This window comes from Peromyscus maniculatus, chromosome 10, assembly GCF_049852395.1.
Source record: "Peromyscus maniculatus bairdii isolate BWxNUB_F1_BW_parent chromosome 10, HU_Pman_BW_mat_3.1, whole genome shotgun sequence".
NCBI lineage: Eukaryota > Metazoa > Chordata > Mammalia > Rodentia > Cricetidae > Peromyscus > Peromyscus maniculatus.
In genome coordinates this window covers 47,807,999-47,830,484 of record NC_134861.1, presented here as the reverse complement: position 1 = coordinate 47,830,484, position 22,486 = coordinate 47,807,999, and the positions used below count along the sequence as shown (strand labels likewise).

At 38.9% G+C, this 22,486-nt stretch overlaps 1 protein-coding gene across 3 annotated transcripts in view; it reads left to right on the top strand.

Moving 5' to 3' along the window:
* Ppargc1a (PPARG coactivator 1 alpha) overlaps positions 1-22,486 on the top strand; it is a 642,727-nt gene that overhangs the window by 517,543 nt on the left and 102,698 nt on the right. The window contains exon 1 of one of the 3 annotated variants that reach the window (XM_076546283.1): positions 16,689-16,784. The exons of the other annotated variants lie outside the window; for them this stretch is intronic. Within the exon in view, the coding sequence (XP_076402398.1) occupies positions 16,749-16,784 (36 nt within the window). The 5' untranslated portion in view covers positions 16,689-16,748. Of the gene's footprint in view, positions 1-16,688; positions 16,785-22,486 lie in introns of those variants that run through there. 3 annotated transcript variants of the gene reach the window in all.

Genomic DNA, 22,486 nt, shown 5'->3' with positions numbered 1-22,486 from the left:
ACTATAATTTGGGAGCTAGCAGTGACATTTGATTTAGGTGAATGGCTTATTTTACTTTAAACCCTAGAATTATTATTTTTCCTCTCTGTATTACACCTCTTTCTTTCTTCCTTTCTTCCTCCCTTTCCTTCCTTCTTTCTCTCTCTCTCTCTCTCTTTCTTTCTTTTTTTGAAACTGACACCCAAATAATACTCTCTTGTCCACCAGCTGAATCTCAAAGTGTGCACCTGACAAACATCAGTTTCCCTGTCTCCTCACTGTGCTTTTCCCAAACCATTCCAGAAGAGCCCATTAGAGTGCTCAGCTTGTGAGTCTTTCCTTCTCCCTGTGCCTGGTGGGATGGGAACCTCTTCAGACTGGTTTGTGGTTGCCAATGAAATGTCAAACAAGGTGGCATTCAGTGTGCCTGGGGGCCTCACTTGATGGGGCTCCCTGGCACCCTGGTGCCTTCACATGTAAAGGCAGCCAAATCAAATCCCACGCCTTGCTTAGGCTGAGGTCTGGAGAACCAGGAAGAGCACTGTTTTAAATTACAAGGTGTTTCACCCACATGCATTCTCTCTGTGGAAACTTTGGAGGGTGGTGGTAAAGAATCCTTCTCATTCATTTGAATTCTTTACACACACACACACACACACACACACACACACACACACACACACACACACACACTTGGTTATCTGAGGACAAGCGTTGAGTTGTTTACTATTTTCCCAGGGTACAAAGTCTTGAAGAGTTTAATTGTGGATGTAATCTGAAGAATCAAAGTCAACCTCATTCCTCAGAAGAATGGTACAAGTGTGGGAGAAAGGAACGGCTGACTCTGCAGAGCTCCAGTCATGGACCTAGCTCTTTTCCCCTCCCAGTTGTGGAAACCCACTCTTTCCCCTTTCCAACTTGTAGAAACCCTCTCCATTCCCTTTGAAAACAGTGTGGGGCGGGGTGCGGTGACGGCCGGACTGGCTGATTTATCCTTTTCATGGAGGAACCGGGGCTCACCCCTTCAGTTCGGTTCCCGATTTCAGCTGGGTCCTTGCTGTTTGCTGTGGGCCAGCCCTGCTAAGTCCGGGAGAGGGAGCGCTGGTCAGGACAGGTTCCCTGTGGTTTGGACTGGTTTGAAGAATGGGAGGAACTCCTGGGCTTCCAAACAGGAGCCTGAGTCATTTCAATATCAGGGCAAGCAGGAAGGAGGCATCTGGAAGCTGAGTGATAACCCTGGGGGAGATAGGAGAGACCACATCAAAGAATTACAGTCAAACTTCCCTTTGCTTTTTATTTATTTATTTTTAAATTTTCTAGGGGAGGTTGGGTTTGAGGGAGACGGGTTGAGGAAAGTTGACGAAGAAAATAGAAAAGGCAAGATGACTAATTTTAGTGTTCTTTATAGGAAAAGTCGGGCTTCAGGGGAAACTCAGCCTTGCTTTGTCTGGGGACCAGGCCCAACGCCAGTCACCCAAGGGCAGAAGGCGCGGCTTGCTCTCTTTTTTTTAGCTTACTCTCTCCTGAGGTCCTGCTCCCAAGCTGCATTTCCAAGCTGCCACATATTCCACGTTTCATGCAGTGGAGTCGTTTTTTTTTTTTTAATTAAAACAATGTATTTTCATTTTACATACCTTCCCCAGTTCCCTCCCCCCCCCCTTTCTCCCGTTCTCCCACTAGTCTTGACCAACAGCGTAAGCAGATCACCATTCTGAGGACTAATACAGACATGAGCTTTGGTTCCGTTTTCACCCTTTAAAATTTTTGATCAGGTTATAGTAGCCAGAGGCACCTTTCCTGGACAGGCTGTACCAGGCTCAGAGTTAGTTCCTCACCAGAATATAGCCCACTGTGGGAAACTTCCCTGCATTTGATCTTAACCCATACCATTATATTTATGATGCCCCTTTGAACATTTTATGTTTTATCTTTTCAAATCAATAGGTAGCTTTTGACAGATTGGGATAGAATTTCTTTATGCATACTACTCCTTTGGCTGAGTTAAAAATTACCGTCTCTAAAGTGATTTCATTTACATCTGATCTTCTGTGGACCTCAGGGGTCAAAGAGCACATCAGCCCTTTGAATCTTGGCTCTTTTCTTAACCTTTCACTTGCTGTGGGTTCAGACTGCATCCTTCTTCCTATTGTCTACCTGAATATGCTGGCAGCATCGCACCTGGGTCTTTTATCAGCAGGGACCATTAGAGAGCTGACCGGATTCCTCCCATTGAGTCCGAATCTCAGATACTTCTCTGTCTCTCATTCTCTATGTGTGTGCTCTGCTAAGCTACTTATCAGTGCATGGAAAAGGGAGAAGGTTCTGTCAATAAAAATATTTTATCTAGGACTCCTGACCAATTAGTGTAAGGGCCATCTCTCAAATCCTATCTTCTATTGGTAAGAAGGGGCACTTTTTTTTTTTTTTTAAATGGCTTGAAGCACAAGGAGAGAATCGCCATTCATTTATTGGGAACTTAGACTAGAGAGTGAGTAAAAGCTGAACTGCCTCTCAAGGGGATTTACAATTCACCTCTTTTTAAAGGGGTGGGGGAACTCTCATTTTTATTAAAAAGAAAAGAGACTGAAAACTCCACGAGTCCTTGGTGAAGCCTGGTGCTCTCTGAGGTATGAGGAGTTCCTGAACAGTAGTTCTAGTTGGATCTCAGAGATTTTATCAGGATATCTCCATTTCAGAGGTGGGGAGATTGAAGTATCACATATTTGCATGACTTCTTATCAAAATCTGTGCACATGGTAAACAGAAAGTGGTCATGTGTAGCCAGTTGTTTACAGCTCCAGGTGGATTTTTCCCCCCTATACATTCACATGATATTTGTTGGGTGTCCTTCACATTGCCAGCTGGATACTGGGAGCTACACTAGATACCCACTGGATACATGCTGCACTAGAAAGAGTGGGCTGTAAGGTGGATGCTCTGAAGGAGATTTATAATTTGTTTCTGTGAAATATAAGACATTTCCAAGTGGAGACATTAGAGAAGGGTGAGGCTTGATATGTAATCAGGTGCGAGATGGTGTGTGGTGGAGAGGAGTAGCCTTCATTATTCACCATGTTGGGCTATGATTTATATAACAGATGGAGCCAAAACTAAGTTCCAAGGAGCCAGTAGAATGGAGTAGGTAGCATGACCAAGAGAGGACGGAGAAGCAGGGTCAGCATGAAATAAACGAGATAGCAATAGCAGATACTAGACAGCCCACTCTCACCCCACATTCTGTTCATGACAGATTTCAGGACTTTGCATGGAGTCCAGTCTCTCACCATCTATCTCTCATACTCTTGCACATGCACACATTTCTGTTAGCCAGTATGAAATAAATAGAGCATGCAGGAGACAATGAAATTATTTGCTAACTTCCAAACTGGGATACAAATTCCTTCTTGAGTCGGGTGATGAAATCCTATTTTAATATTAAGAGACAAAAGTAATAAACTACCTTTGATAGTCATAAGTAACATTTGTCATGGTGATACATTGTAAGAGGCCAGAGAGATTTATGGATAATCTGCTTTGCATTTCGATTATTATTATTATTATTTTTTGTCCTGTTGGACTTCCCCAAACCCAGCACTTACTGCAGTGCCTGGGATGTACTGGTCACACAGTAAATATTTGTTGAATGAATGAAACTCATGGAGAAGTTAATTGTAGCCTTGAAAAGGTGAAAGGCCAGAGTTTTATAAGCTGAATCCATCCAGCTCATGCTGGGACCTGAGCCAGGGAGTAATACATCTGCAGTATATCTCCATGTATAAACTCCCTTCTCCTGTAACATTGGTATCAGCAGGGTCTTCCAGTCCCTGCCATGAGTGCTTGCTATAAGTTGCAACATTAATTAATGGGGAAAATTTATTGTTAAAAAAGAATAGAGATTTCAACTTACTTATTTTCATGTATCTAACTTACTTATTTCATGTATTTCATGAACAGATCCTGTTCAACTCTCTTCAACATTAAATAGTATGGCAGGCTTTATTTACAGAGAATAGATTGGCACTTTTAATTTCAGTTATTAATCATTGAGTTTGTAAAATTCATGTGATCCGGCTGCATTTTGGTCTTAGAGTTCAACTTCTCACTCACAAAGAAAAGAACATTTAAGTGCATCTGCTTCTGTAGAATCTTACTGCAGAGAAAGATGAGGTATCCTTCCCAGTCTCAAGCATCCCAGAGCTTTAGAGGGGCTGTGATACTGATCAATAAACCTCCCAGGCCTGCCACTCAGAGCACATGTCTCTTCCCTAGGACTAACTCAGTAAGCACTTAGAAGCATCATCTTTGATTTTCTTTATATTTTCAATTTGGGGTCAGCAAGACCACTTTTTCTCTCTTATCCATTTCAGTTTCAAAATGGCTACTTGAAGTTCATTGTCAGAAATGAACTCTAAGGCCATACATAGATTCAGTGAGAAAGGACAGTAATTGGTAAATGATGTCAGTCTATGAGCAAAGGTAGATGAGGTAGCCTGGGCAAGGGAAAAGTACTATCTGCATTGAGAGGCATCTCCTGGAAGTTGCTCTCAGCACCTTCTCATCATTCTGATTCAGAAGTTTGTAGGGTTTTACACTCAGATGGAAACCCCTAAATGTCATGTTTTTTTAAAAACGATGGTGTAAATACAACCAGATGGAAGTATCTCTTCTGGGGGACATTAATGAAATAATATGAGAGGTCGTGCCTTGAAAGGTCAAGACTTTAATAATAACATCTAGATGTTCATCTTAGAAATGTGGGTGATGACAACTATCATTTGCTTATTATTTTGTAGTTTACAAAGCACTTTCACTAACTGGAAACCACCCAGCTGAGTATGAATGGAGTGTTAGCTAAGTAAATCAAGGCATTTTATACAATGGGAAACTAGCCACTGTTATGTTATGTAGAATGCTTGCCAATCTTGATTTGTGATAGAACATCCACAGTAAGATTTTTATAAACAGGTTGAACAGTAGTGCATCATGTGTGTCCAACTATTTGAAGATGATATTTTTATAAAGCACACATGCATGTGTTTATGGCATAGGAAAAAATCTTTAAGTTATGAAAAATAATAATAGTGGTTTGTATTTTCTCATCTTTGGAATACAGAGTAAGTTTATTATCTTATTTCTATATTTTTGAATTATCTAATTACTTCAATGAACATGTTCTATTTCCATAAAAAGAAAGCAAACAAAAATGATAAAGTCAACAGTCAAAAACTTCAGCTTCTTTTATTTATTCAAGTTTACCTTGTACTTAAAATAAACCTGTGGAGAATGCTTCTTCATGTTTCACAAATGAAGAGCAGGAGTTTAGATTAACTGGTGACAATTTTCCTCATGGCCAGGCAATGTTCTAGATGATTGACGCATAACGTTCATTTAATTTTCACAGCAATCCTTTGACCGAGGTACTAACATTATCCACACTCTACAGATGAAGTTCAAAGCACAGAGAGGTTATATGAGTTTTCAGAGGTCACAGAGCTTCTAAGTGGCAGAGCTAGGATTTAAAGGCACATCACATAACTGACCCCAGCATTGGTAAGCCTCATTTCTGTTATGCTGTCTGATAGAAAGGGGGATGTGGTAGCTCTTAGATTTTCTTGGTTTCTATTCCTTTCCACTATGTATTTGCATGTACCTTTTCTTTGATGACTGGCATGATTGTTGGACTATAATCTCCCCACTCTAGCAGAACCTCACAGCCTACCCTGACTCATCTATAGGACTTCATGATAAGTTTCTCTTGGCATTCAAAGTGGGAATAAAATCTCTCTTTTTTTCTTTCTTCCTCCATCCTTCACTCTTTTCCTCCATCCTCTCTTCCCTCCCCTTTCTCTCCCTCCTCCCCTTTCTTCTTCCTTTCCTCTCTCCTTCACTCCCTTTCTCTCCCTCCTTCACTATCTATTTCTCACCTACCATTTTAAAGAAACTATTCTTGGAGCTTGTGGTAAAATAAAAAACAAAATTATGGACCTGTGTCCTTTTTAATGTTGTATTACAGAAGAATAAAAAAAGAAACAACCAAAGGATACATAATTTAGGATGTTAATAAGATGCTGATAAGAAAAATATGGAAAGAAGACAGAGAGATACCAATGTCCAGGCACTGGGAATAGGAACAGCATTAAATTGAGGAGCACAGAGAAGTCCTATTTCCTTCTGTTGGATAAAATATTTCCTTAACCAAACACATTTTAGTTATCCAGAATATATGTCAACATTTATAGCCTGCTCCATTTAAGCAGATTGATCTGTTTTTGCTGTTGTTTTGTGTGTATGTGTGTGCATACTTATTTTCTTGTTTGCCATATTTAACTTTGTATGAAACCTCAACTTCTACTTTAATTCTTTCATTGAAAATTAGAATACATTCTTTTCCTCTTTTGTGTGTGGTACAGGCAATGGAATCCAAGGTCTCATACATGCTAGGCAAGTCCTCTACCACTGAGCTATGTCCTCAGTCCTGTAATTTTGTTTATTTTTATGGTGGGGAGAATTAAATCTAAAACCTTGCTCATGCTGTACAAGTGTTCTGTCACTGACCTCTTCCCATAGTGCAAAAGGTACAATTTTCAGGCATTCTAAAAACAAATAGAATTTTTGCAAAGTATGAAGGAAAGAAGATGCCCCATTCTCTTTCAGCACAAAGGAACCTCTTTTCACCCACATTTTCATAGTCTCCTCTCTCTTTTTACTGCCTCTTTCCAACATGAATGATGTGCCTACATCCATGGGTAATACTTGCATGCTCTTTCTTAATATTTACTTCCAGGAAGGTTTAGACTTGGCTTTGTAGAAATAAAATGTCTTTTTTACTTTAGGATACACAAATATTGGGCTTGGGGTGTGGTACTTACTTGCTCAGCAAATAACCTTCTTTCCATGTAAGTAAGAGTATCTAATTTGGATCTTCAGTACCTCTGTAAAAATTCTTATAATGCTAGTGAGGGAGAGATGGAAGCAGGAAGAGACCTGGAGCTTACTGGTCAACCAGCCTTACATCAATCCTCAGATTCCATTGGAGACCATTTCTCAAAAACTATGTGGACCATTTCCTGAACAATAATGCCCAAGGTTGACCTTCTAGATCCAAAATACATATACATATTCCAGGTACATGTGAAGATGCACACATTTTTATACACAGTTACACTCAGTTTCTTTTAACTATAGTGAAATGTTTGTTCTTTAGTTACCTTGACCTTTTTGAATAACTGTGAAACTTTCTAGGACCTGCATGATACTTGGCAGCAGTTGTGAATCTTAATAGATGTTGTAGTTTTCCAGGGTAATTAAAACTATAGTTATTTATAAAGTTTTATTTAGAAATTGCTGCAATATGTACTAGCTGCTAATTGTTAGCAAACACATGCTATTTATCAATAATGCAGGATATTTATACTCCAATCTCTTGTTGTAGAGCTCAATTTTCGTTTCTTTTAGCAACGAGAAATCTGGAAACAGTGTCTCCTGCTACAACAGTAGCTGGAATATAAATCAAGATGGTGTTGACTGACATTCTGGTAGCTAAACAAGGATCTGGCCACATTGAACTACAGTTACCGTGGTTAGTCATGTACACACAAAAGACACATTCTGGGTTTTAAATATAATTTTGAAGGCACTTTTATTTTAACACCATCAGTCCCTGGTTATCTACCTCATATCAGGGTGAGATAAGGCTCTTCCAACTCATTCCAGTTGGTTGTGTTCAAAATATATATATAAAATCTCAAGATTTTAGCAAGCTTGGGAGGTGGCTTACCTATATATAGGGCAAGGCCTTTATGAGACTGTGGGCTCAGACAGTCCAAAATTGTGAGTGGTTGTGAATATTTGTCTCCTCCTCTAGATTTAAGGACAGACATTATTTATTGCTTAACTTGGTGCCAAACAGATTGTTTTGTAGACAGTAAGAACTCTGTGCATGTTTGAATGGTAAATACATGAGTTTGTATCTCTATGATGATCTTGGAAAAGGTGTGAAAATGATGACCCATTTTTTTTTGGTGTATAAAGAGAACCAGTAAATGAATATACAGAGTTTAGGAAAATGCCTGATATAATTACAGGACAGCAGTGAGAGCTAACCATTATTACTATTCTACAGTGTATTTTCTGATTATGTCTAAGGTAGAGCATAGTGCTTGGCCAGAGATAAGCTTTGTAATGATTTCATTTAAGAAATGAATGCTACATGAGTAAGCCTTCCCTGCTAGAAGAAGTGAGGCATCCATTCCCTGGCCCTTCTCAGAATTCCATGCCTGGCTTTACTCCAGTACGTTTTACTGATATGATTGTACCTCCTAGTTCACCTGTTCACCAGTGAGTGCTCCAAAGGTGCGAATTTAATCTGCATTCTCACAATGCTCAGGCTGGTCCAATCTGAAGAGTGTGGCAGGTGCAAGATGCCTGTCAGTTGAATGGACAAATGGACAGATACATTCTTCCTCTGCAGTCTTCTGTCACCAACTTTGAAAAGAAATAATGGGGCTTGTGTAACAGGCATCTCACTGTAGCTAGAAAACTGCAATCTATCCAGCGCCTGTTTACTGACTCAATTGGCACTCTTTTATGATGTAAGAACCTAACTGTGGATAAAGCAATACCTTGTCATCATGGAGTGTACATTGTAAACATCTTCATCAGGCTTCAGTCATGTTTCCTCTCCTTGATTCTGAACTTGCTTTTAGAAAAATAAAATTAACATTAATAATTACTGTCCTGAGATTCTAGGCATTTCACCAGGGAATATACAGTGAATTAAAGTCTCCATGATGCTTGCCTCCTGTGCACAATTAGAATCATGAGGTATAGTTGGCACATGATTGTTGGGGCTGGTGAGGCTACAATGTATAGGGCTAATAGCCAGGTTGGAAAAATCTGTTAAGAGTTTCACAGGTTATCTCAGGCTAGAAACTCTAAGTGTTTCTGTCTCACAAGCCCTCTTCTCAGGAATACTTTAGTTTTGCTCACAGGACCCTCGGATGACTGGGCAAGGTATGCTTGCGATCAGTTATAAATAATAATCACATCTGTAGGATGACTCCACAGCAACGTCTAAGCTAGTGTTTAACCAAGCAACTGGGCATCATGGGCTGAGCCATGCTGGTCTATTAACTACGAGTGGTATCAGCTCTTAGGATCCTTAGAGACTCTTTATAAAGCCCTAAGGAGTAGACATGGTGACTCCTACTTTAAATGTAGGGAAACTATCACAGAGAGAGCCTGCCACCTGTCCTAAGACGCATGGTGGTCTTTGAGGTCAAAATCAGTTAGGACTAAGGTTCTGTGCTACCAGACTGCACTCCCAGTAGAGAGCCTTCTTTTGAAAATATGATCTTCTTACCTGGAATTCTCTTTTCCTTGATCTTTTCTAATAAACATTGCTACTTAAACATTGGTTTCTTGGGACTAGAGATATGGCTCAGCAGTTAAGTTAGTTTGTTGCTTTTGCAGAAGACTGGGTTTGGTTCCTAGCACTCAACCTTCTTGTAACTCTATTTCCAGAGTTTCTAATGCCCTCTTCTGGCCTCCCTAAGCAGTGTATGCAAATAAGGCAAGCAAAACACTCATAAATGTAAAATAAAAATAGACAATCTCTTTCAAAACCTCTAAAATTGATTATCTCTCTAAAAATTTTCTGAGTTAATTTTAATGACTTCTTTATGACTGAACTTCTCTTTCCTATTTTATGGTTATTTAGGTAGTAACGGGCTATGTCTGGAGATAGGCAAACCCAAAGTTGCTCTCAGAATCATATTTCAAAACAGTTTTTTTTTTCTGGGCATGGTAGTCCATGCCTGTGCTCTTGACACTTTGAAGGCTGAGGCAGAAGGACTGCCACCAGTACAAAGCTAGCCTGGACTACAGAGTGAAACCCTATCTCAAAATCCACTTCTCCACACCAAATAATACGAATAGGTACTTTTTAGCTTTAACCACAAGAAGATGCTCTGTATAAATTTATAACCAGAGTTAAATAAAGATTTGTGTTACATATATGAAGAGTTAAGAATATAGACATCATATTACAAATCCTTACCACAATAATGAAATTGGATTCATATTAAAAAACACAATATGAAGTACTATGGTATGTATTTTTGGTGAAATTCAATGCATTATTGTAAATTCTTTAGTCTTCAATGGACAATGCATTTTTCCTTCATCTGATTGATATGTTTGTTACTAAGCATAGTATATATGTTAAATATCGTGATTATAATTCGATACATTTGTTTGTTTAATATGTGATGGTTCATTTTCATTCATTAATAATTAACAGTAGAGAGTTTTCAGATTCTTGGCTCATTAAGATCATCAGATAACAAAGAGAAGGTGTCATGTGATATTATCATCTATGTTTGTGTATCATGTCTGTCATCTTAGAATTTTCGGTCAAACTGCAAAACGTGGGGATGTGCTTTCAAATTATTACTGTCTAGATTTCTCTCTCTACAAGACCCTACATGTCTCATGGGGTAGACTGCATTTTGTTTTGACTTATAAATAACTTTAGTAGACAATACCATTATCTGGATGATTCAAAGATGCAAGGCAATTGTTCTCACCGAGTATGCTAATATTTAGAGTGATTTCAGAGTAGGAGAGGGAGACAGAATTTGTTCTGATAATACCATTTCACCCTTCTATCTCCTGTAGGCAGCCTGGGTTTCTCAAATGTTTGCATTCCACTCACAGTGTCTTTCAGATTCCTCTGTGGTCCCAGAATCAAAGATTCTATTGTTCCTGTTAAGACTGTGGATTCCTTGAGACTAGAAGCTAGGTCTTGCTCAGCTTTTAGTTTCAGTGCTTCCCAGAAGTTTAGACAAGCCTTCAGCAGGTGATAGAGGGAGGCAGGGAGTTGGAGGGTGAGTGCCTGTCAGAGAAATACACTTTGCAATCAGGACACCCAGGACCAAGACCCAACCTTCTTGCTTAATTCATTTGAGATAGGTTTCCTTCCATTGTATCTACAGTATCTATAAAGCTTTTAGAACAGTAGTGGCTTCATGATGGGTATTATAAGTTAGGTTAGACACAAATATGCATCTCTATTTCATATCTCTAGTTGACTGATGATTTTATCACATTTTTTTTTGGAATAAAGACTGATTTCCATGGTGAGATTATGTTAGTGGCTATATCCACCACCTTGTTGAAAGTCAAAACTCAGCTTGCTCTCTCTGCTCTCTCCCTCCCATCTTTCTTCCCCCCTCCCTCCCTCCCCTTCTGCCCCTCTCCTCCCACCTCTCTCTCTTCTATTTCTTTGTATTTCCCTTAGCAGCAACTCCCCGACCTTGTACAATTCATCATTTGTCATCAGGACATTTTATTTTTTAGCCCCCTTAGCATTGAGGAGAAGTAACATTTACAAAATGTCTGCAAGGTGCCAATCCAGTGTCTGATCCTTGTATACTCATGTGGACAGTGGTGTCATCTTTATTTGAGTACATTGAACCATCCAGAGTTAGCGTCACAGCCTAGTTCTGCCTCACATCAAAGTGAAAGCTGTCTTCTCTGCTACCCTATTATCTGTCCTTCCTCTGTCTGACATCTTTCTCAGGATCCTAGCATGCTGTGTTCCCATCAGCTCACTGATAGCCAGAAATATCTACATGTCCTTTTCCAGCCAAGCATGCTCTTACAACCTTTCGTTCAGGATCCTAGACATCATAGTGGAGGACCCATGAACGGAGGGCTAAGGCTCTGGCATGGGCTGTTTTCCTTTACTTGTTTGTTGGCATCAACACAAGATTACTCAATACTACACCAATCAAGTGACTGGGTACCCAGAAAAGCAGGAGACCAACATTTTTGCTTTGAAGGACTGTATTTTTCCATTTGACCTTTTAAAGCAATGACTGATACAACTATTATGTTAGAGATTACAATGTCACTGAGCATCTGCACATATGCATAATTTAGTAATGAGTCTAGATTATATTTTGAATTACACATGGGGCAGGTATCTATAAATATCTTTATGGGCCTGGATATATTTATGAGATTAATTAAATCTATTTTCAAGCCTTTAGCTGATCCCCACCCTTGCTCCTGCAACACATTCATGATTGTTGTATTCACCTGTGGATATTTTGATTGATTGGGTGTCCAACTCTAAGACTATGAGAGCTTTCAGAAAGACATTAATAAAGTCTTACACAATCTAAGCACCTGGCATCATGCTAGACCATATTTTGAAGCATAGCACTACATTCTTATGAACTTTTGTCCCAAGCATTTGCAGATCAGTACAGTGCTACACATATGGTTCCTCAGGAGACATTCGCAATCTGTGTATTTGCTATTGCAGTGGAGTCTTTTATTAAGAATGTTTAGCTTAACTGTAATATTTTTAGAGCCAATTTCATCTACTTCTGAAGAACAGGAACACTGGACAGTTCATATTTATGGGCTAAGCATGTCCCTTCTGCAAACCTGAAAAACAAGTGTTTGAATATCCACATGACAAGCATTAAAAAAAAAAAAACAACAACAACAACTTTACAGTGAACTTTTTGCTAAGTTACTGTCAAGACTCAAGTGCACCAAAAACTATTCTATGAAGTTACTTTCAAGCTATGTAAGGTATTTGAGGCATAAATGAACTTGATGTTTTGATGTGGGTCCCATTCTTAGTATATCTCACTATATAGATGCAAATAGTCAAAAATAAGAAAAAAAAATCCCAACTCCAGGATACTTATTGACCTCTAGTGCTTCAGATAAGAGATTTTCAACCTGTAGCAGGCAGAGTTCATGTGAGGGAGAAGGAAGTTCATTCTGCCGCCTTTGACACATCTAAAGTTACAGTCTGAGGCTATAAATAACAACTGTAGACATGGATTGAGGAGACAGACGCCTTGTGGCTAATTTTCCGAGTGGGATGGTGTTTACCTTTCTCTTCCCTATGCTCTTTCTAATGGGGTGGTTATTGATAATACTTAGAAAAGATACCCCATAGGTATTATGCGCACATCTCTTTTCTGCTACCATTTTATTTTACTTATTTCCAATTCTGAGTATTTACAAAGTAGGTCTATGTGGTAGATATTCTGAGAAAACTTGAGTGTATAGAGGTAACCTAACTATCATGTTTTCTTTTCTGAGCAAGAAATTCATTGGGGAAATTTTATTTTTAATTTTTAAAATATTTAATCTTTGATGACTTTTCCTGAGAATGCTTAAAAGGACACTCGATGGTGGAACATGTAACATCATCCTAGATCTTTCGGAGTTCCACTTAGTGGCAGTCTGCACTGTCTCTTTGCTCATATCATTTCATAAACTTTCACAACTAAAGAGTTTTGAATTCAAATCTTGTTTTTAATCTCCACTTGAAAGTTGTCAAGGCATTTTTTATTTCATTTCATGCATAACTTTGGTGTTGAAAAATGACCCCTCTTGCATAGTTGATAGTCACTTGGTGCTCCAAGTGCTATTTGCACTCCTTCTCCATTCTCTGTGCAAAGGTAGCCAGAGGAGAACATCGACCATAGTTTGCAGTTCATGTTTATTTTTATCAGCATTAATCCCATATGGAATAAAAATATAGACATATTTTATTATAAATGTACCCAAGTCAAAAGGGATGGGTAACTTGTTGGAACTAAGCACTTTGAACCAGGAAGGAAATGGGCATGGAGTAGTGCCCACTGCATGCCAGGAACTCTGGAAACTGTTTCTATGACTCAGTAGGTATCAACCCATATTTTATTGAGACTCAGAGATTAGTTCAAGGGCTGCCACTGAGATAGTGTGCGCTGAGGGGAACCATGTTCCTGTTGTGTCTCTGGTGCTTCTGGTGTGTGGTCAGGTTAGTGCGGCCAACGTATTCTGTATCCATCTGATTCTGATACCACCTTGGAGAGCTTATTCTCTGTGGTGTAATTTGTATAAATGGAAAAGATGTGAAATTGGATTAATGCCCCATATGTAACTAAGTTTCTTCTTTGAAAAGTCAGATCTTTCACATCCGATCTCAAAATATTACAATTCAAAACATGTTGCCTCCTTTCTTACTAAGTTGCACTATATCCCATGAGGTTGTTTGATGTGGTGATCATGACAGTGGGCTTTTCAGATTTAATTGACATGTGCATATGGCCATAGACTATCTCAGAATGCCTTTGTTATTGTAGGCAAAGAAGATGTGAGTATACCTGAAGGTTTCGTTTTCTAGCCATTTGCTTTGAACTCACTGAACGATGTTCACCAAGTGCTTCAGTAAATCTTTTATTTATTTATTTATTTATTTAGGCAAGTCTCACTGTATAACCTTGGCTTGCCTGGAATTCACAGAAAGTATACTTGAGTGCTGGGCTTAAAAGTGTTCACCACAGTGTTCAGTGTTTTGTTGTTGGTGCTAGTTTTTTTTTTTTTTATCAAATATTTTCTAAGTCAGAGAAGATCAGGAACCATACATCTTAGCTCCCCCTCTTTTAAAGACTAACACAAAGAATTTTGAGTGGCGCCAAATTATGTGAAATTTCCATGTCTGATTTCATTTCCAAACAGAGATGAAATAGCTATTGGCAGTTGATTCTATTATTGATGGTGAAAGACAGTGGTAAAGTCTGTTTGTTGAGATCTGTTGTAGATGAGATGATGAATTGAAGACACGTCATTGAACAAGCTTACAGGAGAGTGTATATGTAGCAAGGAAACCATCCGTGAGATGGTTAGCCATGTGACTTAGCTATGTGTTTTATTCTGCCTGTCATTTGGAGTCACCACCCTTGGAAGGAATCTTCCTTTCCCTGGAGGACATTATTCTAGTATCTTTCCCTTTGAGCATATTCTTCAATGGCTTGGATTAAACACCCCAGTTCACAATAGAAGTTGATCTGCAAAGAAAGGTGCATTCCTTTAAATGGTATTCAAGATCTAACTTGTAGGCACTTTCAGTAAAGCTTCTTTAATCAAAGCAGGGTGCCATGTTCAGGCCATGTTCTGTGAATTCTGTGTTTCCCAATTTCTCTGGCATTTTAGGTTCATGTGTGTGGTGATTTTACCTTCTTCCTCAACCCAAAGCTGTGGATTCCTTCTGATTTGTGAGACATCTTTAAATGCCTAACTTATGTGACCGTTGGGCAGAAATAAAAACACTCTTTTTCTACACAGCCTGGTCATAGGAGCAAGACTAAAAGAGACAGACTTACTGAGAACATGCATGCAGGCATCATTTCTTTCTTACTATGAAATTTACCATAGTGCAAAGATTGGGAACAATGAACACAAAGAAACAAAGAAAACTTGGTGGTTGGAATGCTATAGGCTAAGTTCAGAGAAGCAGGGGGACCTTGCCTCATTTCCCATTCCTTAGACTTACTACAGTTGTAGACTACCATGGAAACATCTAGGATTAAGGTGGCATTATGTGTAAAGCATTCAATGAGTACCTCCGGGAAGAAAAGCCAAAGCAGGTATACATTCCATAAGTAGTTTATCCATGAAAGGGTTACTTGGGGGAGAAGAGTGGAACACAGTGCCTAAATTTCTTGTCTCCTGGAGTTAATTGACTTTACTGAAACTTAGGACCAGAAGTTGAAACCAGGATTGTTTTTCTGTGTTTGCCTCTTAGTGGGCCATTCCTTAAAGTTGTCAATAGGTATGGCCAGGATTTCCAAACGGGAAATCACTCTTTACGTGCCAGGGAGCGTGGCTTTCTGAAATAGATTCTGCAGCCGAAAAGAACTCCGAGGGTTTTCTGAGAAGGGCTGACCTCTTTTCATGCCACTTACTGTGAATTAAAGCTGCAAGGGAGAACTAGTTTGGGCATGTGGCATAGCACTTAGCACCGCCGCTGCCAGGGAACAAGATTTGTGTTTCTAAGGAGATACAACAAAAAGGAGAATGCTTTAAAAGCCAGCGGCTGTCAGAGTATAAAAGTATCTATGTTGAGAAAGGGAAATAGAAGCTGAATTAAGTAATTTTATACACATGTTACAGGGCACCCTTCTGCTAGTAATTCTTAAATTCAAAAGCAAATAGTTGTGACCACAAAGGGCTTAGTACATCTCAACTGATCTAAGCTTGCAGACCCAAACTGGCTGTGATTGGTACTGACCTGAGCCCTGCACGTGATGTTAAGATGCCCTGACTCTTGTCTGTTTTTCGGTTGGGTTGTATTAATAACGGGGAACAAAGGGTGACTTCATCAAGCAGAGGCTTGAGCAGCTACTTGACAATATATTCTGAATAAAGATAGGAAGAAAGTTCTGCTTCTAACAGCGAGAGTAGCAAAAACGGAGTAAAACAAGAGGAGCAAAACAGCCTCTTTAAATGCCCAGATCAACCTCTTGGCAAATATTCCCTCCTTTGCTGGCATGTAGGATGTCCTGGGATTTAACTGGATGAAGTATCACCACAGGATAGAAATCGCAGGGAGAGGGCACCCAGGAAAAAATACAGTACTGCTATATTTACGTAGTGCCTCTGCACTAGGGTTTTATTTTCCACAGTTGGAAGGGGAACCACCTGTCTCAACTGCTGATGTCAGAGAGCTCCCTCGAGACTCGGAGCTGTTGGAAAGCACATGATACTGTACATATTTGCTCTTACGTCCATATCTGGCTGGGATCAGGTTTCATATTTGTGTCCTATTGTGGAATTCATTGAGTAGTGACTCCCAGGTGCCTTCCGACGTCACTGTGCCTGTGTGAATTAAAGAGTAGCTGGTGCAAGCCTCTGTTGTGACTTTCTTGACTGGCCATAGGAGTATTTGCACTGCAGCAGAACAAGTGACATGGATGTTGGGACTGTCATCCATGGATTCGGTTTTGAAAGTGAGTATCAGGAGGCATTGTCTCCACACCTCAGACCCATTATACTATTGGTGTATAGGCTTTGTCTTATTTCTAATGATGAGGGTGATTTTTAAAAATGATAACAAGGTCAGGAGATTTGATGTGTATATTATTATTGTTGCTATTTTGCAGTAGGAGGGTATGATCCTAGAGCATCATTTGTGGTAATCAGGCACCCTCCACCAGGCTATATTCCCTGCTCTTATGTATTGATTACTGAGGAGGCAAAAAGAGATCAAAATGCAGTATAGTATTCTTTGCATAATTATGAAGAAATTGCTATGGAGCAAATGAAAGCTATAAGCCAGAAAGACTGAGAATTATCAATGTGCATTTGAGGTAATGTGTGCATTTTGGTTTTGTTTTGGTTTTAGGATTTTTGTTTGGAAGTACATAACTCAACACTTCAGTTCTTGGAGGCTGGGAAGAGTTAGATCCTTTAAACATAACTTCTTAAAGAGATGTGAGGGCTTGTATATCGCATGACTCCAGGGGGTACCATTTATGTCATAGTCAGAGACTCACACTTAAGCTCTCCTGCTGACTACATGTACAATCTCAGGAAGTATGAGGCCATCATCATTACTCAAACATTGCATAAATATAGAATTGTTATCCACAATTGCAGAAGGCTTGCCATTAGTGAAGTAGTTCATTATTTTAATAGTGCAATGAATCTGAATTTGAATATCTTTACCAACTTGCAAATTATATAGCTATTATACAAAATAGGTAGAAAAAATTAGTCTGAGGGTATGAATTACATTCTTGGGCCACGTCAGATCAATGTCTTATTAGGGATCAGTCCCAGAGTTCTTAATTCTCAGCCTTCCTATTATGTACAATTTCAATTAAATTTATGTCTGAAAAGATGCTTGATATCTTTTGCTCAAGTCCTAAAAATAGAGTAAATACGATGGACTAAGACCCCTCTCTTCATCTAATCTTTTCTCCAGTGTAGAATTTCCCCCTGAACCATTAAAAGTGTTACAATATATGATTGATATTAATTAGTTTTCTGTAAAGTACCATACTCCTTAACATGAACTCAACTAGAAATAAATATATTACTATGAGTTAAGGTTTTATTAGTTGAGAAGAATTGGATGAAGGCACCTATGTGAAATCCTAAGTAGAGGCATCAAGTTGAATTAGTGCCAGCACTATTCAGAGATTAATTTGAGTACTGAATAAGAAATAATAGACTAGCATAACTCTGTTTACTGAATCATTTTGGCATTAAAAAAAACTAAAGCTATATTATAGATATAACAACAGGCTTTTTTTTCCTCTTGGAAGAGAAAGGTGAGTACATTTTATAGTTAAAGAGAGTGATGCCCTGTGAAAACATAAAAGCTGTCTTCTGGAGAGCATGGCACACTGTGTGTACTTAGTAAGTTTTGGCCATCTTCTGCACCCAAGCAGAGTTGTATAATGTGATCAGTTCTAATTTCTCCAGTCCCAATTTCAGAACACTGGCTAAAGTTTTCCCATTTGCATCTCATTATTATGTATGTGTTTTGAAAAAGGCGTGGAAGGTGCTGAAAAGATTTATAGGCTTGCCCCAGGGATATTGTAGAAAGGATTCCTAATGATTTTGTGGATGGATAGATTATGTAGCATTTAATACAGGCCCATTTAAGCACTGAGCAGTTTAGGGATGACTCTCCCTAGACTGTGATGTTAGTGGCGCCACCTGGAGTTGTTCAGTGCTGCTGTGGCCCTGCTCAGCTGTTCTTTTTAATTCTTCAATTCCCTGTTCCCATAATTCACTGATTTGATTTTTCATCTCTGATATAACCTGAAGACTAAATAAAGGGTTTGCACTGTTGAAGAGGAATATTATACACATCATACATGTAATTTAAAAGTTTCTAGTAGCTGCCTTTCAAAAAGATAAATTTAATTTTAATAAGATCTTTTATTTAACAGAGTACATCCAAAATATTTTATCAACATGTAATCTATAAATTATTAATGAGGTATTTCACATTCCATTTCTCATACCGAGTTGGAAATCATAGGCATATTTTATGGACTATCTCAATTTTGAAAACTTAAAACTCACAACATGGAAAACAAAATATAATAACCCTCTCCTTATGGCACTTCAACAATTTTGAAAGTAATTGTGTGATTGATCAGAGATTTTCTGCCATTGTGATATGCTGAGACAGTCTAGTTGATAGGCTACTAGGGGCAAAAGCAACTTTACCCTGCATTGTTTTATTGCTATGTCTTTGCTTCCTTTCCTGCCCTCTATATGTTTCAGATGTCATTGTTTAAAGCATGCTTCAGTGTTCTTGGGGCTCCCACATTGGCAAACTCATGGTTTCTTGTCAGTACTTATGTACCGTATACTTGTTTCTTACTAGAGACTTTCTCAAAAGACCTTGGACTCAGATACTTTTGTGGCCTGCTTGCTAGTTGGAAACAAAATGGTCTCTTTGGAGGCAGAGCCAGGTCAGGTTTCCAAATCAAATAGTTTAGTACTTTTATCTTTTGTTAAGAAAAAAAAATCAAGGTCTGGTTTTTGTTTTGTTTTGTTTTCCTTTTCTTTAGGTGGGCAGAAAACTCAACAGGCATTGGGCATGCCTGTGAGTTGTGGTGAGTGAGCCATGTGAACAACAGCTTGGCTTGAATTGTCTTCTGAAGCTTCATGCGTTTCCCCCTCCCTCCCTTCCTTCTTCCTTCCTTCCTTCCTTCCTTCCTTCCTTCCTTCCTTCCTTCCTTCCTTCCTTCCTTCCTTCCTTCCTTCCTTCCTTCCTTCCATTTAGATGAGGAAACTAGGCAAATCAAAATCTTTTGCTTGATATTAGATTGATTTTTTTTAGGTATTTGTATGTGAGTAGCAGGTATCATTATTGAATACTTTCATGTGCTAGTCACAGTCACAGGACTAATAGATACCTCATTTAACACTAGTGCAGACTATATCAAATAGATATCTTCATTGTCATTTGTATGGGTGGTTCTGATAGCTCACTTGAGAACTCACAGATGTCCTCAGCAGTATTCTTCGGGCCATTTTTCTGGAGAAGCATATTACGTTTTCAAACCAAGTCACCCTTTGGTTCAAAAGTGAATTTTGAACCAAAGATAAATGTAGTAAAATATTTGATTTGGAAAAATTCTTCTTTTGTTACTGAAGAAGTACATACATGTAACATTTAATCCCATCCATAAACAAAAGAAAGAGCTTGAAAGTTAAGTGGTTTTCCGAGATCAAACAAATAAACCCCAGACATAAGGCTCTTGGTTCCAGTTTCTTGATTCCTATCTCACTTTTATTTCTGTGAGTGGTTTAATAACCTAAGAAGATAAGTTAAAATTTGGATTTTTTTCTAATTATCAAAAAGTGTTTAAACGTGGTGGTGTAGAAGTATTAGTGGCTCTTCTCCATGTGTTTAACCCTTTTGCTGAATTATACTGTCATTCATGAAAGTCAACCCTTATCAAAAGGGTTGAGACAAATTCCTTTCCCTTGATGGGTCACATCCATGTAACTGGAACTGATAGCAAAAAAGAGACTATGCATAGTTCCCCCACTTGTATCCTTGCTGCCACCAAGTGTAGCCAATCCTGTCCGTCAGCTGCATGGATTAGAGTCCTCCATTTTGATGATTACTGAAATGGAATCATGGGTATTGTAGTTTTGTATATGTGTGCTTTTGCTTCACATTATGTTCATGGAGTTTGTGTACTTTTGGGTATATAGAAGTTCATTCATTTTCATTTTTTTCAAGTAGTTGAGCCTTGATAATCATCATATTCAAAGTATGAATGTATTTATTTATCATTAATCATTATTAAAAAGGTTTTAGGGGATTTATTAGCCTTAAAAGTAAAATAACACAGCTGAGATATGGTTCTCAGGAGGCTTCAGCACATGACATATTCCAGCAAGCTACTCTGCCCAAAGCTTTTACATATGCTGTGGCCCTAGGTGATAGGATAGAGGAGACAAAGGACATGCAGGCTGAAAATACCCACAGCAGAGATCCGAGTTGGGCTTTCTACTCGGTGCTTTGTAAGGCTGTAGGAAAAGTTAGGGAGGGCCTATTTTTAGGTGCTCTTAGTGGAAGCAAATCTATGAATATGGAGGATAGAAAGTTCAATCTTGGGAGTAGAGACTTTTGCTGTAAAAGGAGGTGAAGAAGCAATCCATTCCGGTTAACTACTTGTGTTCGGCACAGCTGGCCAATACATATAAAAAGACATAGACTACAGATTGTTCAGTGTGGAAAGTCTCAGCAGCCTGTTTCATGGGCTGTTCACAGACCCTGAACCCAGGCTCCCATAGCTAGTTGTTTTGCTGTTCCTTTCCTTTAGTTGCTGGAAAATATGAAGTTAAGGATGTCATGCTAGGGCATGCCATTATGTGGAGCTAATTGGTGCTGTACTGAGGCATGGTTCTGGTTGAGGTTTATCACGTCTGTGCTCTCTTCCCTGTCTCCTGTCACTATCACTCTGTATCTAAGATTTTGGTAGGGAATTTAAAGTGCTTATGGCTATTCATTCAACCTGAAGGGAACCTCCAAGGTGGGTGATGATAGAAGAAACTGAAGTGTTAGTAGCATACCAACTGCTAAAAAGCATTGAATATACAAAGAAAATAGTTGAACAAGAAAGCTAGAATCCTCAGGATCTATCAGCTATCCCTGCTGCACTATGGCCCCAATTTAATACATATTCTAATAATGTTATTCTTAAGATACAGGCATATGACCTTCTTTTCTTCCTTTGCAATATACAGCAATCTTACCTGATCCTCTTCCCTAAAATTTATATGAGGGTTTCTGTTATTCAATGCAACAAGATTTTTATTTAAGAAGCATGACTATGATAGTAACAGACAAGGGGGTTACTTAAGATTCGGATTAACTGCTACAAAGCCCTTCCCTTTTTACAAAATCGTAACCTTAGGATTCAGTTTCTTTCTTCAATCTTCTCTCAGTAACACTGCTTTCTTATCTTTTAAAAACCAAATCACACACTGATACATTACAGTCTATCTCTATGCAGATGTAAGTAAACAGCCACTACCATACCAGTTGTGTGGTTTTTAGACTTACTGTTCAAACAGTGGCTCTGTTTTGCATGTGACTTAATGTCATGTGGTTTATAGTGTGATAGGTATCAGTTCTCCTGAGTTCTTTTCCTAGAACAGCAATTAAATACTCATAAGAAGGAAAGTAATGAAGTTGTGCTCTCTCTTCCACACACTGGTATGGAACTTGCATATTACCACTGACCCCAAAGTCTGTGACTTAAATTGGTGGGGTTCACCTTGTGCAAAAGTCTTCCTGATTTGCTTGCATCTGTCATGGTGTTCACGGCATTTTAGAATTGGCAAGGAGCAATCTTAGACATAATTGAATCCATTTCATTTGAAAGATAAAGAGACTGAGGCCCAGCATCAGTGAATGATGTACCCTGTAGTCAGATTGCGGCCTAGCGACAGAGCCAATGAGGATGAGGCTCTTTCTGTTTATCCTTTTCCTTCCACTTTGGGTGACCTTACTTATCAGCTAGACTGGAGCCTCCAGGAACCACCTGAACCACTCCAGCCTTGGTTTTCACCTTGCTATCCCTCTTCTTACATTCCCTATAGTCAAAATCATCACCAGGCACATGTATGAAGAGGAACTTCCAGGAAAGGCCTGGGGAAACTACAGGAA